Source organism: Notolabrus celidotus, chromosome 7, assembly GCF_009762535.1.
Source record: "Notolabrus celidotus isolate fNotCel1 chromosome 7, fNotCel1.pri, whole genome shotgun sequence".
Taxonomy (NCBI): Eukaryota; Metazoa; Chordata; class Actinopteri; order Labriformes; family Labridae; genus Notolabrus; species Notolabrus celidotus.
Window position 1 is genome coordinate 3,754,466 of NC_048278.1, and position 14,573 is coordinate 3,769,038.

Below are 14,573 nucleotides of genomic sequence, written 5' to 3' on the forward strand. Positions count from 1 at the left end.
TAAAAGTGCTAAAAGGTTCAATTTCAAATGCATATCAGAAAACAGTCAACCAATAAAAACTATAAAATCACATGAATATAAAGAAGATCTGGACTTAAGTCTTGATATTGGAGTTTGAGTCTGTATGAGAAAGGAAATGCTGTGGCTTGTTCAGCTCCGTGATAGCAGCAGAAACAAAGCTTGTTTTGTACCACTTTGTTCCTGCACCTTGGGCCTAAATCCGTTGTCAAGAGTGAAGGAGCTGAAACTCGTGCAAATGATGTGAGGCATCATTTAAAATAGAGGTCAAGAAATAAAATTTTTTAAAAAAAAATGAATTTTCAAGAAAGGAAACTAGAAATTTCCAAGTTTATAAAGTCGTAGATTTTTGAGAAAAAAATAAGAATTTAGAGTTTTTAAAGAGGGAAATCTGTGAGAAATCAAACTGGAAATTTTCGAGTTTGTAAAGTCATACATTTACAAAAAAAACTTCAAATTTGTAGATTGTTAACAAGTTGCCCTTAGCCCATTTCACTGTATCATGGACCCACTTGACTCCCTTATCAAACTGTACTCAGCAATAAGGAGATCTTACTGATTTTAGCCCAGAATCATCACATTATTATAAACATCCGGACTTTGAAAAGACATTGCGGTATATTGGGGCTGTTCAGAAGAAAGCAGCACACTGGTCTGGACGAGGTGATTGCGCTTATCCAACAACTCGAAATTTTCAAGTTTTCTTTTCCAGAGAATTCAACTTTTTATTTCTCTGGTGGCCCTAATCCTCTTCCGTATTAAAGAGATGTTTTGAAGTCTGCATTGTTTTTGAAGTGATCCTCTTTGAACTTGCTTTACGGTGGCTGAGAAGTGCAATGCAAATTTACGAAATCAGAAACACTTTTACAAAGTTGGAAACAAATTTAAATTTTGGAAAACATTTTTTACATTTTAAAAAACAAAATTAAATTAGCAAAGCACTTTTACCAAGGGCGATTCCGATGGAAAAGGAATGTACCAATTATTTTACCATTATAAAATAAAAGACGTCTGTAATATGAAAATGTGCAACAGCCAGGGAATTCATATATATTCCACATTAACAACCCTGTTTCCACTTTAATATTCAGACTGATAAGACAACACCTTGGAATGTCCAATCACAGGTATATCTGACTGCAAATTTCGGTAACACTTTATATTAACTACACACTTTTAAGCATTAGTTAAGCATTAATTAAGCATTAATTGATACTTAACTCATCATCTGTAAAGCATTGTTCATACATTAATACTCATTTATATGTCATGCATAAAAAAACAGTTATAAATGTTTTATTATTCATGAATATGACTCTCTATAATGTGTTAACTAACTCTTTGTTTATACTTTATAAATGATGGATGCACCAAATACAAATGAGCTATTATGGTCATTATAAACCAATTATAAACACATTTACAGGTTTTGATTCTAACATTAAGTAAGGGTTAGTGAACACCTTATTACATAGCAAATTATGATTAATCAAGGTAGTCACAGGACTTATAAGCTGCTTGTTCATGGTTTTGTGAGCTGATCTAAAGTGAGGACTTTTTATGCTTTACAAAGCATTCATTAATGAGATTTAAGACCAGCAGCACCTTAAAACACAGAAGTCACAGATATTGATTCAACAGAATAAGGAAACAGACAACACATGGACTTAAACTTGTATTTATTAAAAGGAAACAACCTCTGTATAAAACCATGTTTATCAAAATAACTCTTCATATGAACTTAAAATACTCTGCAACTGAAAAAGAAAATCTCTCAAACTTAAAGTGCTCACAGTGGAAAAACTCAAATAAAATATGGCATATCAAATATATAAAAAGACACAGTAACATTTAAACGCTGGCTGTATAAAACCATTTGTAAACACAAGTTAAAATGCAGCTGCAAAACTGAACAATAACTTGGATTCTGTGTTTTAAGGTGCTGCTGGTCTTAAATCTCATTAATGAATTCTTTGTAAAGCAAGTCCTCACTTTAGATCAGCTCACAAAACCATGAACAAGCAGCTTATAAGTCCTTTGTGACTACCTTGATTAATCATAATTTGCTATGTAATAAGGTGTTCACTAACCCTTACTAAATGTTAGAATCATAACCTGTAAATGTGTTTATAACTGGTTTATAATTACCATAATAGCTCATTTGTATTTGGTGAATCCATCATTTATAAAGTATAAACAAAGAGTTAGTTAACACATTATAGAGAGTCATATTCATGAATAATAAAACATTTATAACTGTGTTTGTACATGATATATAAATGAGTATTAATGTATGAACAATGCTTTACAGATGATGAGTTAAGTATTAATTAATGCTTAAAAGTGTGTAGTTAATATAAAGTGTTACCGAAATTTCAAAATAAAAACCATTGGATATGTAGCATATATGTTTATTTTGAAATTCCAAATCCGATATAGCTGTGATTGAAAGGAACACATTTTAAGGTTTTCTCAGTTTGAATCTAAATATTTCAGTTGAAACAGGGTTGTTGTTGTCAAATATAGGAATTCCCTGTCTGTTGCAGATTTTTATATTACAGACATCTTTTATTTTGAAAATCATTGGTACATTCCTTTTCCATCAGAATCGGCAATTTGTAAATTATGCTTCGGGACTGGTAAAAATGTTCTGTCTCTTATAAAAGTGTTTCATCCTTTGTAAATTTGCATCGCACTTCCCAGCCACCGTAGCTTTCCATTGAGACCAAAATGAACGTGTTGTTTGAAATTTGCATGTTGTGCTTCCAAAAACTGGATGCAAACATCCATTAAAAGAGGAAGAATATTCACTAGATGTTTCTTATCCCTTGTGTCTTTCATTCCTCAGTTGTAATATCTGGTTTAATCTGTCACATGGTCCTCATAAGGTCAGGGCTCATGTGTAATTGCTGAAAAATAGTGACGTGACAAAGTTTAGCATGTGTGCTGAATGAGGGAGTTTCATAACAGCGTTAGGTCACAGGTTCAGGATGGCATAGATTAATAGACTCTGAGCTGCTGTCAGACTGAATTCAGGACAAACTGTCTCTGAGCATATGGACATTCATTCAGTCATTAAAGGGCATCTGGCGTTTTCCATGCCTGTTGTGATTAAACATCACGTTCTGCTCCTGTTTGATCACAAACAAGAGTGAATCAGTTTGGCTCTGACTCGCCCGTTTGCATAAAGTCCTCCTGACCTAAATCTGGACTTTCCTCTGAGCTCACACATTTCATCTTCATGCAGAGTTCAAATCATCCTTTACCGTCTGCCTTTTCTCTTTTGTTTTAGATTTCAAATGTTTCTCTTTCAACCTTGAGGTGTTTGGGAAATATTCTGCCCTTGTCTACCAAAACAAGGTGAAGCTAGAATTACTTAAAGGCTTAAACAAAGTGGAAGTCTCTGGGGATGAGACACAAAGCCATTATGGAAGTGCCAAAACTTTCTTTACGAGTCTCCCAAAAATGGGCAGAGCCAGACTTTTTGGACTGTGGTGTCCAAACTGGGGCACAAACATTTGTTGGGTTGGTAAACATTAAGAGCTTACTGAAATCTACTTTAACTTCTGATGTAAAAGAATCCATAACAAGTCTGTATAATACACCCATCTGTTCCTGAAGCCCTGTTTTGAAGCCCATTGTCGGCGGGTGCCATATTGGAAATGCTGACTTAACCTAACTTCTGTGGAGCTATTGTGATGTAAAGAGGCGGGCTTTGAGCCTCCTCGCTAACAGCTACAGTGTTCCCGCCTGTCAATCAAGTCAGTTGTGCCTCTCATTATGCAAAACTCGTAACTTAAATATCTTCTAAACTGCTGATGGAAAAATTAGCTAATAAGACTAAAACTAATTTTTGAACCAGGATGTAAACATGTTTATTTCTGCTGTAAAGATCAGCCTTTTTTACAATTGGTGTGGATGTGGTTTCCTATGTTTCTTCAGCCAGCCTCAAGTGGACACTCAAGGAACTGCAGTTTTTAACACTTAAGCATTGGCTTCAATTCTCGCGCCTGGAGGTTGCCGCTTGGTCAAAACTCAAACCAAATAGTTTAATTAAAAGTACCGCCTCTGAAAATTCAAATGGCCAATAACTGTTTAGGATTTCAGAGTGGCCAATCAAATTTCAGGGGTAGCTATGCACCTTGGTTCCGCCGTTGCTCCAAAAATGAGACTACCTCACTCAGGCCTGTATTGAAATGCCAAACTTCATAGCAGAATGAAACATGTTCGAAGCCTAGAACAAAGATATCTGCAAGGTGAGTAAAGTTTTTAATTGAACTCTATCAGGGCTACATTTCTTTCTTCTTGCTAGCTTCTCCAGTGCCTGACTTGGCCGATATAGAATCTCATACTGTGTGAAATTTGATGATGAACTTTGGCATTTACTAATAATTTCTCTCCACCTCACTCCTCTGATCCAGAGAGCCAACATGACCAAACTCAACTGGCTAAAGGCTTCAGAAATGGTGTCAAGGAAGCAGGAGGTGATGTGATGGTGTCTGTGTTTTTAGGTCTATAGCTTTAAAATACTCAAGATTTCGATCGTAGATAACACAGTATTTCTTCTAGTTTACCATCACTGAACATCAATCACTTCTCTGAGAGAAGAAAGAGAGAGAAACATGTGGCTTAGAGTTTTCTTTGGTGTAATTTAGCTGCAAAAGTGTTCCATTAAACCTTCCTTTTCTGCAACAATGTGGACTCAATTTGGACAAAATTGCACCCAAACCCAGGCTCAGAGAAATAGGTGTTATCATCTTTTTGCTTCATTTCTTTCTTCCTCTCTTGGTACAAACATGAAGCGTTCAGTCAGCCTCTAAACTACACACCGCCTTAGTCATAGTTCACAAAGTGTATCCAGCCATAACCACGGCACATCTGCTTTACTGCAGGCCAAGAAACAAAACAAACACAACAATATGGTTATATATGACTGCAATCTAGCAGTGTAATGACAGATGATGTAGCAGAAGATGTGTGTGTGTGTGTGTGTGTGTGTGTGTGTGTGTGTGTGTGTGTGAGAGAGAGAGAGAGAATGGGAGAAACCAGTGGACTGAAACATATAGGTGCTAAACAAATGCACACCAGCTGCTTCCCCAGCCAACACTCTGCAGGGCGTCTTCTGATCACAAGGCAGCTTTGCATTGTCTGAAAACACACGAAGACGTAAACACAAGTTCTGCACATCTTGTGTCTGCTCGGCAACAACATCACAAGACAGATCTGATGTTTAATCTAACTAAAAGACCGCTTGGTGTCTTATGTGTCATTCAGAAACAGCGAGGAACATTAAAACAGCCACATTATGTTGTAAAAGCCTCGTCTGACAGCCTGACCTGACGCTGAGGACACGGGCGGTCTGCCAGAGAAGAGCCGTTCTGATTAAAGACCCTCAAGTGGGAGACATCACTGAGATGGATGAGCGCGATCGAGTGAGGTGGCTGCAGTTTTGTGACGAGCGAGATAGAGGAGGGTCAAAAGATGGAGGAGAGGTTGGAGGAAATTAGTGGAAAACTTTTTATTGATTGTTATAAAATTTAGCACTGGCCGTAAGACCTGCACACTGTCCATTTAGGCATCAGGACCCGTCTCCACTAATGGCTTTTGTATGCTGAAAGCACCCGTGACCTTAAGTTCAGATGCTTCTCCAGCGCTTTCTGTTGCTACGTTACAAAAGAAGTCTCACAGCACTTTAAAAGCTCTGCATGCTTCTTGTTCACTTTTATTCAAGGAAGGTTTGTGAAAATGAACAAACAGGGGAGAGGGTTTGTGTCCTGGTGTTACTAGTAAAAAAAAAGAAGTACTGTATGTGTTGCTTGGCATATGTAAAAATAGCCACCAATTCACAGAGCGAAAATTATCAATCAATCAATCAATCAATCAATCAATCAATCAATCAATCAATCAATCAATCAATCAATCAATCAATCAATCAAACTTTATTTGTATAGCGCCAAATCACAACAAAAGTTATCTCAGGACGCTTTTACAAACATAGGAGGTCTAGACCACTCTATGTCAAATTATGAACAGAGACCCAACACCAAGACAGGATAAGACTCAGTCTGACCCCACCTTAATCCATCATTAGCATTGCACATCGCAGTATTTAGCTAGTTACAGCGGAGAGGACAAACTTCCTTTAACAGGCAGAAACCTCAGGCAGAACCAGACTCATGTTAGACAGCCATCATGCCTCGACTGAGTTGCGTCTGGAAAGACAGATAGAGGAGAGTAAGAGAGAGAGGTGATAGTGATGAGACGAGTAGTAGAAGCTGTTGCCGCTGGAGTCCAGCACGTCCGTATCAGCTGGAGTCCAGAACGTCCGCAGCAGGAGGACGTCTACGGCAGCTCAGAGGAATCTACGAGACAAGGGAGCTCAGGGACTCCAGAAAGGTCTATGGTTAGTAACTTTAATAGGACAGGCAGAGTTAAAGTAAGTGATGAAGGGGTTGGAGGGAAGGGGGTGAGCTAGGATCCCAGTGTGTCAGTGCGCCAGTTCCCCCGGCAGTCTAGGCCTATAGCAGCATGACAAAACCTGGTCCAAGCCTGAGCCAGCTCTAACTATAAGCTTTATCAAAAAGGAAAGTTTTAATTACTTTACTTTGATCTAAAGAGAAAGACCTGATTTCTCCAGACCTGTCAGGTGAATCTGGCTTTGAATAAGCATAATGATATATTTGTGACATGAAGTTGGATGGGCAAACTTACTAAGATATCACGGTGTCAGAAAACTAAACAAAAGGAATAGAAATATCAAAGAGTGCCGGGCCGCTGCATCTGTGCGTGCCGCCATCTTGGAATCTTGGACAGGAAGAGGACCTAAAATGCAGCGTAACATAAAAAGGTTATAATAAACTAAAACAAAGCTTACTCAACTAAATCTAGGAGACAGAAGAACACGGGGAACACAGTGAACACAGGGAGCACAGGGAACACAGTCACACTCGTCAAAGACGTCACATATCACACAATGAACCGACACAGAAGGGAAGAAACACACGGACTAAATACTAACAGGGTTAATCATACAGGTGAGACAAACGAGACACAGGTGGAAACACTCAACACATAATCAGGATGGAGGGAAAACTCAGGAAGTAAAACTAAACCAGAAACACAGGAGGTAACAACGACCAAATAAAACAGGAAACACAAGAGACAAGAAACACAACGATGACTGAGAAACAAGAAATAAAGAACACAAGACATGAAACTCAGGGGAAAAGAACACAACTACCACAGAGGGAACAAAAACAAATCTTTGAAACTTAAAGTGCAGAGATCCTATTTGTTGATGTCACTTTACTTCAGAAGCAAACTAAAAGAAGAGCTCTCTTTCATTTTTTCTTTCTCCTGAGGATTTTTCACTGATATATCCGGCCTTGTTCTTGATCTCTCACTGTCTAGGTCTCTGTAAGTGGGGTCTTGACTACGACACCAGCTCACAGCCTAATCCAGGTGAAATCTAACAATAATCTCACCATGTCAGTCGGGTCTGTCATGAGCAGATTGTGATGCTCCTCAGTCCAGACTCACCCTGATGACTTCTGACAGCAGTGAGTGCAACACGATTGTCTTCCATCAGTAACACCTCTCAGCCTTCACCAGGAGTCAGGCTCAGCCATCCATCTAATTAGAAATGGCTTAGAAACTACACACAATCAACTCACACACACATCACACACACATACACACTGCATGTGTGAAGAGAAAACATACTCTCACATGGCTGTACACATGGTGTATATGATCATAATGATGTAGCTTCTTTTTTTAAACTGAACTGTACTGGACGTTATGTTTGTCACTGAACAGATCACACATATGAAAACATGCTTGGTTATATCAAAGCACACACATGGAATCATTAAAATCAAGAGTAAGGCAGCAAAAGGGACTGGACTCGGTTACAGAAGAGTAAAAGTGTACTCATACCTCTGTGCTGATCTCGTCCTGTACTTCCAAATTTGGGGTTTCTCATCAGGAAAAACAAATCACTGTGTTTCCACTGCATGGTTAAAACATTCCACTCACTGAATCTCTGCTGTGGAGAATGTTAAAGGCTGTTTCCGCACTCTCACTCACTTTGTCTGGCACCTTCCTGGTGTTAGTGGTAACAGAAATAGACACATACAAGTATAAGTCAATGCTGTTGACTTTGTTTTCCTGCTGCTGTGATACATCAGGGGGTCGGCCATATTGGTAGTGGCAGGTCCAGCCTGTGAACTAATAAAAGTAGATGTGGACACTTAGGGTTTTCTGAATAAAAACACCAACATTTGCATTTAATTAATTTTATTGAACTGTTTTGATATTTAATTATAACATTTATTATGAGTACTAATAATGACAATTATTTGTTCCAAAAATGTACAAAGTCTGTTAACTAAATAAGATGCTTCAGCTGGAAGTGAGACAGTTTATTAGCAGTAAAATGATAGATATACTCCATTACAGAAAATACAGACGATAGCATTTCATAGCCTCCTCCAACGATTTCATAGTTTTAGTTCCTGCACTGTCTTTGCAGTTGTGCAGTTATTATACTGCCTTTTATTTCTTTCTCTTTCGTTCTGTCACATGGTAATAATAAGGAAGAGGATCCGAGTGCAGACTTCAAAATAAAAGCTTTTAATAAACAAAAGAGGAGAGGTGTGTTTGCAAGTACATGTGCATGTGCATCTTTGCAGAATGCTACTACCAATATGGCGGAGACATTGACATTTGTCCCAGCTTGTCAATGCAGCGTCTACGTGTATATTTCTGTGGTTATAGGCATCAAAAATAACTACTGATGGTCTCTTTTGGTTTAGTTGAGTCATAAAGAAACATCAGACTTTATTTCAATCAGTTAGAAAGTCACTTTAGTCAGAGGAACGCTGACACTGATGTGAAGCGTCATGTTACTCTGAGACATTCCTCAAAGTAGATCACCAGGGCTGAGGAGAAACCCTGATCTGAGACAGACGGTACACACAAATGTCTTTGCATTAAACTGCACTTTATAAGCTTTAAGTAACAAATGCCAAAAACAAAACACTCAGACGAACACTTGATTTTCCTTTTTTTATTTGCATTATCATACATTAGGTACAAATGACACAATCAAGTACAAGGTAAGTAGCTCAGACTCGTTTTAAAGGTTTCAGGCTGACGAGGGAAAGAAAACAAACATACACCGTTTGCAAAATACAATATATTCTTTCTTTTACAGTCTATGATATCTACTGTAAGTCGTTATGTACAAGGACAGGGCTGCTGAGATTATAAATGAACAAAGAGAGGAGGGTTTGAGACCATTTTACTGTGTGGGGTAAGGAATAAGGCATTCATGCACATCATTGATCCTGTACTCCAAAAAACATGGCAGCTCAAATCAAACTGGACACAGCGGGGGTTTTAACTAACTACGAAAAACAAGATTATTGAAGCGTCTAAAGGGAGTACTGAAAGAAATCATAGCAGACCTCATTCTGAAAACCTTTCATTTAACGAACTACACCAAAAAGTTACTTCATTTTTTTCCAATCAACTGAATCAAAAGTAAAAATAAGAGGACATCATATAGAATGTAAACAAAGCAGAACACCAAATACATTCGGCTGACTCCTTTCCCGTGGTGCACGGGGAGACCAGGAGAGAGGAGGAGAGGGAGAGGATTAACGCCAGCAGGAAAAATCTACTTCATTCCTGACCTGATGAGGTTTAAAGGGTGAGAGAGGAGGACGCTGTCGATAAGAAGACAGAGTGACTTGGCCCAGGCACTGAGGAAGGAGGAGCAGGCGGAGTGAGAGACGGAGGGACGAAGAGGGAGAGATGTTTTAATGTGACCAGGCGTGAGGGCTGTCCTTCAAACGAGTCATTATCATCTATCCTTTCTTTCATTTATCTCAAGCCCATACATCACCCGCTCACGCTCCTACCGTCTCACGGTATCATCCTTTGATATCACTGATACATGAGTTAATAGAGTCAGTACATCGTCAGTCATTAATAGGCACAGGGAGGTAAAGGTGAAGCTGGCAGTACAGGAGAGGGAGAGGAGTTTAGTCAAAGGTTAGCTCAGGATTAAAAGTCAGATTAACAGACTGAATTACGGAGAAATTATGTGACAAAGTGTTTTCTTTTACTCATTTAATTTTTGAAAGGAGTGCTAAAAAATGAAGGGAATGGACCGACTGCAGGCCAATGATGTGCAACTGTCAAATGCAAATGCAACCAGCTCTCCAACAGGGTGTTTGTCTTAAATGTTTGACATCAGGGGGGAGAATTGTGACACAATGAGTTTAAAAATCCATTAAAAAGTGGCAGCATCAGCCCACACAAGGAACTGGAGGTCCGTTCACCTCCAGACATACTAGGCTACTTTGACGTGTTCAGGAGGAATATTAAAGGGGCTCAGAGAAGTACAGCATATCTGTTAGGAAAGGCACACACGGGGAGAGTGATAAAGTAATATTGTTTCATGCCCACACTTACTGCACTATTAAAACTATCTCAAAGTAAAGGGATGGATCTGAACTGTTTAATCTGAACACACAGAGGTGTAGGTTCGGCTCTGACATGAGCCAGACTATCTGAGTATGTACAAAGAGTTGTTTTTCTTCCATGGAAAACACTGAGGGTGTTAAATCAAAAGCTCCTCGGGTCAAAATGTTTTCAGGGACAGTTCAGCCCGAGGTGAGACGGGCAGGAGAATCTAGCATGGTGTACAAAGTGAGTTGACTATGCTGCAGTGTGCACTGGCGCCCTCATGGCAGCACGCTACTTTTCCTGGTATACAGGAAATCGTCCTCCACACGACTACAGCTAGTGCAACGCTGCTATTGTCGGGTTCTGGCGTTTCCAAGGTTTGGCACAAACAGAAAGTTTTATACTTAAGGAAAACACGGCAGGGGAGCGTACATAAAAAACAAACATTAAGTTTAACAAATGTTCCATTAGTTCCTATCTCGATCAGCCAGATATGATGTTTCTTTAATGATAAATCCTTCAAAACGTTCCTGAATTTCTTCAGCAGACGCTCGAGAAATGAATCTGACAACACTGACAAGAGCAAATAAAGAGAAACGGTTACACAACATTAAGATTATAACACAACCCCCCCCTTATGAGACACTGGGTAGCGAGTGGTCCCAATCCCAAAACAGGTTTCTGAGTCAGAGCTCACTACGGATCTGGATCTTTAGTTTTCACTGTACTAAATAGGTAAAGACGAGAAAAACCAGGGACTGTGTTGAGAGGCTTTCTAACACGTCTATTCTACGTTCCTGAAGTCTGCGTCTTTAGGGGAAGTCACGGTCAATCTGCACGCTCGCTCACACGCAGAGATCGGCATTTTTGAAGCCAATCTGGATCTTTACTAAGTGAATCCTTAATAAGTCTGTTGATTACTCATCTACTAAATCATGTGTCCTTACAAAACACAGCTGAGTTTGTTGGGCAAAGAGATCACATTGAAAGTTGCAACACTAACCCAAATCACACGGAGGAGGACGTGATTCGTGCACGGAAAGTTTTCTCTAAAGCCAATCAGCTTGTAGATTTTGGTGACTTCCATGGGGTGCATTGGAAATGATCATTCAGAAAAGCATTAACAGAGTTGTTTTCTTCCTCTTTCGGACATGAAAATTTTAACTTCTAAGGAATCTGCATCATGAGGTTGTTTAAAAAGAGGGCTGAATCTTTGCATCACTTCTGGACACTCATGAGCTAGCAAGATTTATAATGTTATTAGTCATCTCCATTGGGATCCACAAAAGAACAACTAAAAGAAATTAAAACCACGAGTTTAAGCTAGCTATGGCTATCATTCCTCAAAGAAAAGAGGGACACATCTTCAGGAGCATGACGGCTGAGTCCAGCCTCTACAGTTCGATTTGGAGAATCACTTTAAGGTGGCAACTTTTCGGGGTACCATACGTAGTAGCATGCAGCACTTAAGAGAATCACGTGCATGAATGATGCCTACCAACAGCATGCAGATACACAAGGACAGTCCACGGCCTGACACGCATCCAATCAACACAAAATTTGCAGTCAACATCACTGAATATGAATAAAGAACGACAAAAAAAGAATTGATAAATCTGTCAAAACAAGTAGAACAGATACATGTCACAACTCGCCAAACTTGGACTCCATTTAAGACATCCAGATGTTAGAAAGTCAGTCTGTACCGGGGTACCTTCTTAGCTCTTTTACTTTTTACACATACAAACATTAGTTTATATCATTAATGTAATAAAAGCACATTCAGGTGTTGGTATAAAAACTGTAACTTGCTATACTCTTTTTAAATAACTCGTGATTATTTACAAAGGAGTTACGCACTGATATTAGGTACACTAAAATATTTGATCTAATGGAAAGAGGAGGGCAGTGAAGACAAATTTAAAAGACGTTAAAGAAATTAATAAAGGATGCTCAAAACAAAAAATTATACGACATACTCCTGAAGGGGGAGGAGTTAGAGACGCTCCTTTTGATTCACAACTCCTGAAACCTAACGAATGAGTTCATCCTTCGCTGGAGGGCGTGATACTGTACGCAACATATCATTGCTTGGCTAATACATAACAACATCATGTTTGAGTCTAAAAACTGAAAATGCATTTCATGGTTCTGTGTGACGTCACGACCAACGGGAGAGAGACGGTGTTCGAAATGACATGCTGTAAACATTTTAGATATCAGAGTGTAGCACTACGGACATACTAAACTGATTACTGTGTCCACATAGTGTCCACGAAACCATTGGCAAGGGGTGTTACACAATCTGCAGCTCAGAGAAGGGCTAGAAAATAAGTGAGGACCACTTTCTGTAAATGAGGGTGATCAGAGTTAAACCTTTTCAAACGTGTCGCTCTTTCACGTGTCTTTTTTTTTTTTACAGGCTGCATGTTATCTAATCATCACGTTACTGTTATCTGCAGGATAATTCGCTACTCACATCCAAACTTGAGTCTGTCTAGAGTCAATATTTACTAAAATAAACCGTCACCGTGAAATCAAAGGGAAGGAAAGTTGTAAACATGACACAGGAAACATTGAATCAGAAGGTGCATGTGTAATGCCTGCACCGCCTGCTGTATTTGGCTATAGTAGCTACACTACCATATGAGTTCTTCAGATAATGTCTCGTGTATAGTGTGACGATGTTCTCACTAACTACATATTTGTTTCCTTTAGTTGTCTAGTGCTTAAGTCATTTACAGGCTGTCTGTGTCAGTGCCTCCAGTTCAGCACAAAGATGTCTACAGTTCATGCTCCTCGTTACACTCAAAGGGAAAGGATTCACTAAGGATCAATCTAATTTTTATCGTCTATTCTGGCAAACATGAAAACAAAATGCATGCCCTAGACTTCTGTTTGTGACTAAATGGATGTGAAGGTAGGGCGTTTCTCCAGTTAGACTTTCAGTTGGCGGTTGGTGTAAGTCGGTGGCAGTGAGAGGGGCGGGAGGTTCATCGGCGAGGCGTCGTCTTCTTCCATCTCATACGCTGTTAGGGATTACCGGGTTTACAAACTGTGGGTTGATGAAAGAGAAACCTGCGAACTCGGCCTGGTCGATGTTGGCGATGACCAGCTCGTCGGGCGGAGTGAGCTGCGGCTGGGTGCGTGTGAAGAACTTGTCGAAGTTCTCGGCTCCTTTGCCGCACTGTTGGGGGAAAGAAAGACAGAATGAGAGAACGTTAGGATAAAGATGTTTGGAGAGTTTAAAGAGAGCATGCAGACTGACAGGACAGAGCAGGATTTAAAACCCTGCAGGAGTGTAGAGGCAGATTCAGCAGATCATCAAACATCATGGATCAACTCTGATGCATCCGATTAAATCCAACGTTGCAAGGTTCGTAAGTGCACTGACGCTACAACAGGCAGCATGTATGACTCCCTCCGCATCAGCTCATTATGCTTCCTCATGCTGCCTAAAGGCCTGCATCAAAACAGAGGACATTTCACACCTGAGCCCCTCTTCTCCCTCTGCTATATGCAGCATCAGATTACATGCTCTACATCTCATTCACCTGAATCTCCCTGCACCCCTGTGAATACCACAGACACGTTGGCACAGCTGTGGAGCTGCAGCACAGTTTCCAGTACACAGGGCTCGACCTCATGTGAGGGGGAAACGCTGTCAGGAGCTTGTGCACGTACCCTCGGACCCTAATGAAGCTCATTTATATCGCCTAAGACGTGATTCTTAGTACTTTTGTCCGTTTGACCCCTGCTGTCGAAGCAGATCATCATCCAGAAGAATAAGATTATGTCTTGAACAAAATCAGCAGTAAGAAGGTCACAAAGGGTTAATGAGTTTGTTCTCAGGGGACAGCTTGGATGAGGAGTTTGTGATGAAAGGATGATAAAATAAAGCACACTGTAAGCGCTCGTGTCACATGGCGGAGGAGTTCTCGTCATGTGGAGCTACAGCAGCTCTCAGGATCCAGAGACATACATTAGTGTCGTTTTAAAAAGTCACACTGCACTTGAACTTTGAATGTTGTTTCGTTTACAGCTTGGTGTTCTGCTTATGAAACAATTCATTTTCATTC

General features: G+C 39.8%; 1 protein-coding gene across 1 annotated transcript in view; it reads right to left on the bottom strand.

Moving 5' to 3' along the window:
- Nucleotides 1–9,073: 9,073 nt before the first annotated feature.
- The window catches only part of prkcaa (protein kinase C, alpha, a), a 174,936-nt gene continuing 169,436 nt past the window's right edge, over nucleotides 9,074–14,573 (bottom strand). The window contains exon 17 of the mRNA XM_034688503.1: nucleotides 9,074–13,681. Within this exon, the coding sequence (XP_034544394.1) occupies nucleotides 13,517–13,681 (165 nt within the window). The 3' untranslated portion in view covers nucleotides 9,074–13,516. The remainder of the gene's footprint in view (nucleotides 13,682–14,573) is intronic.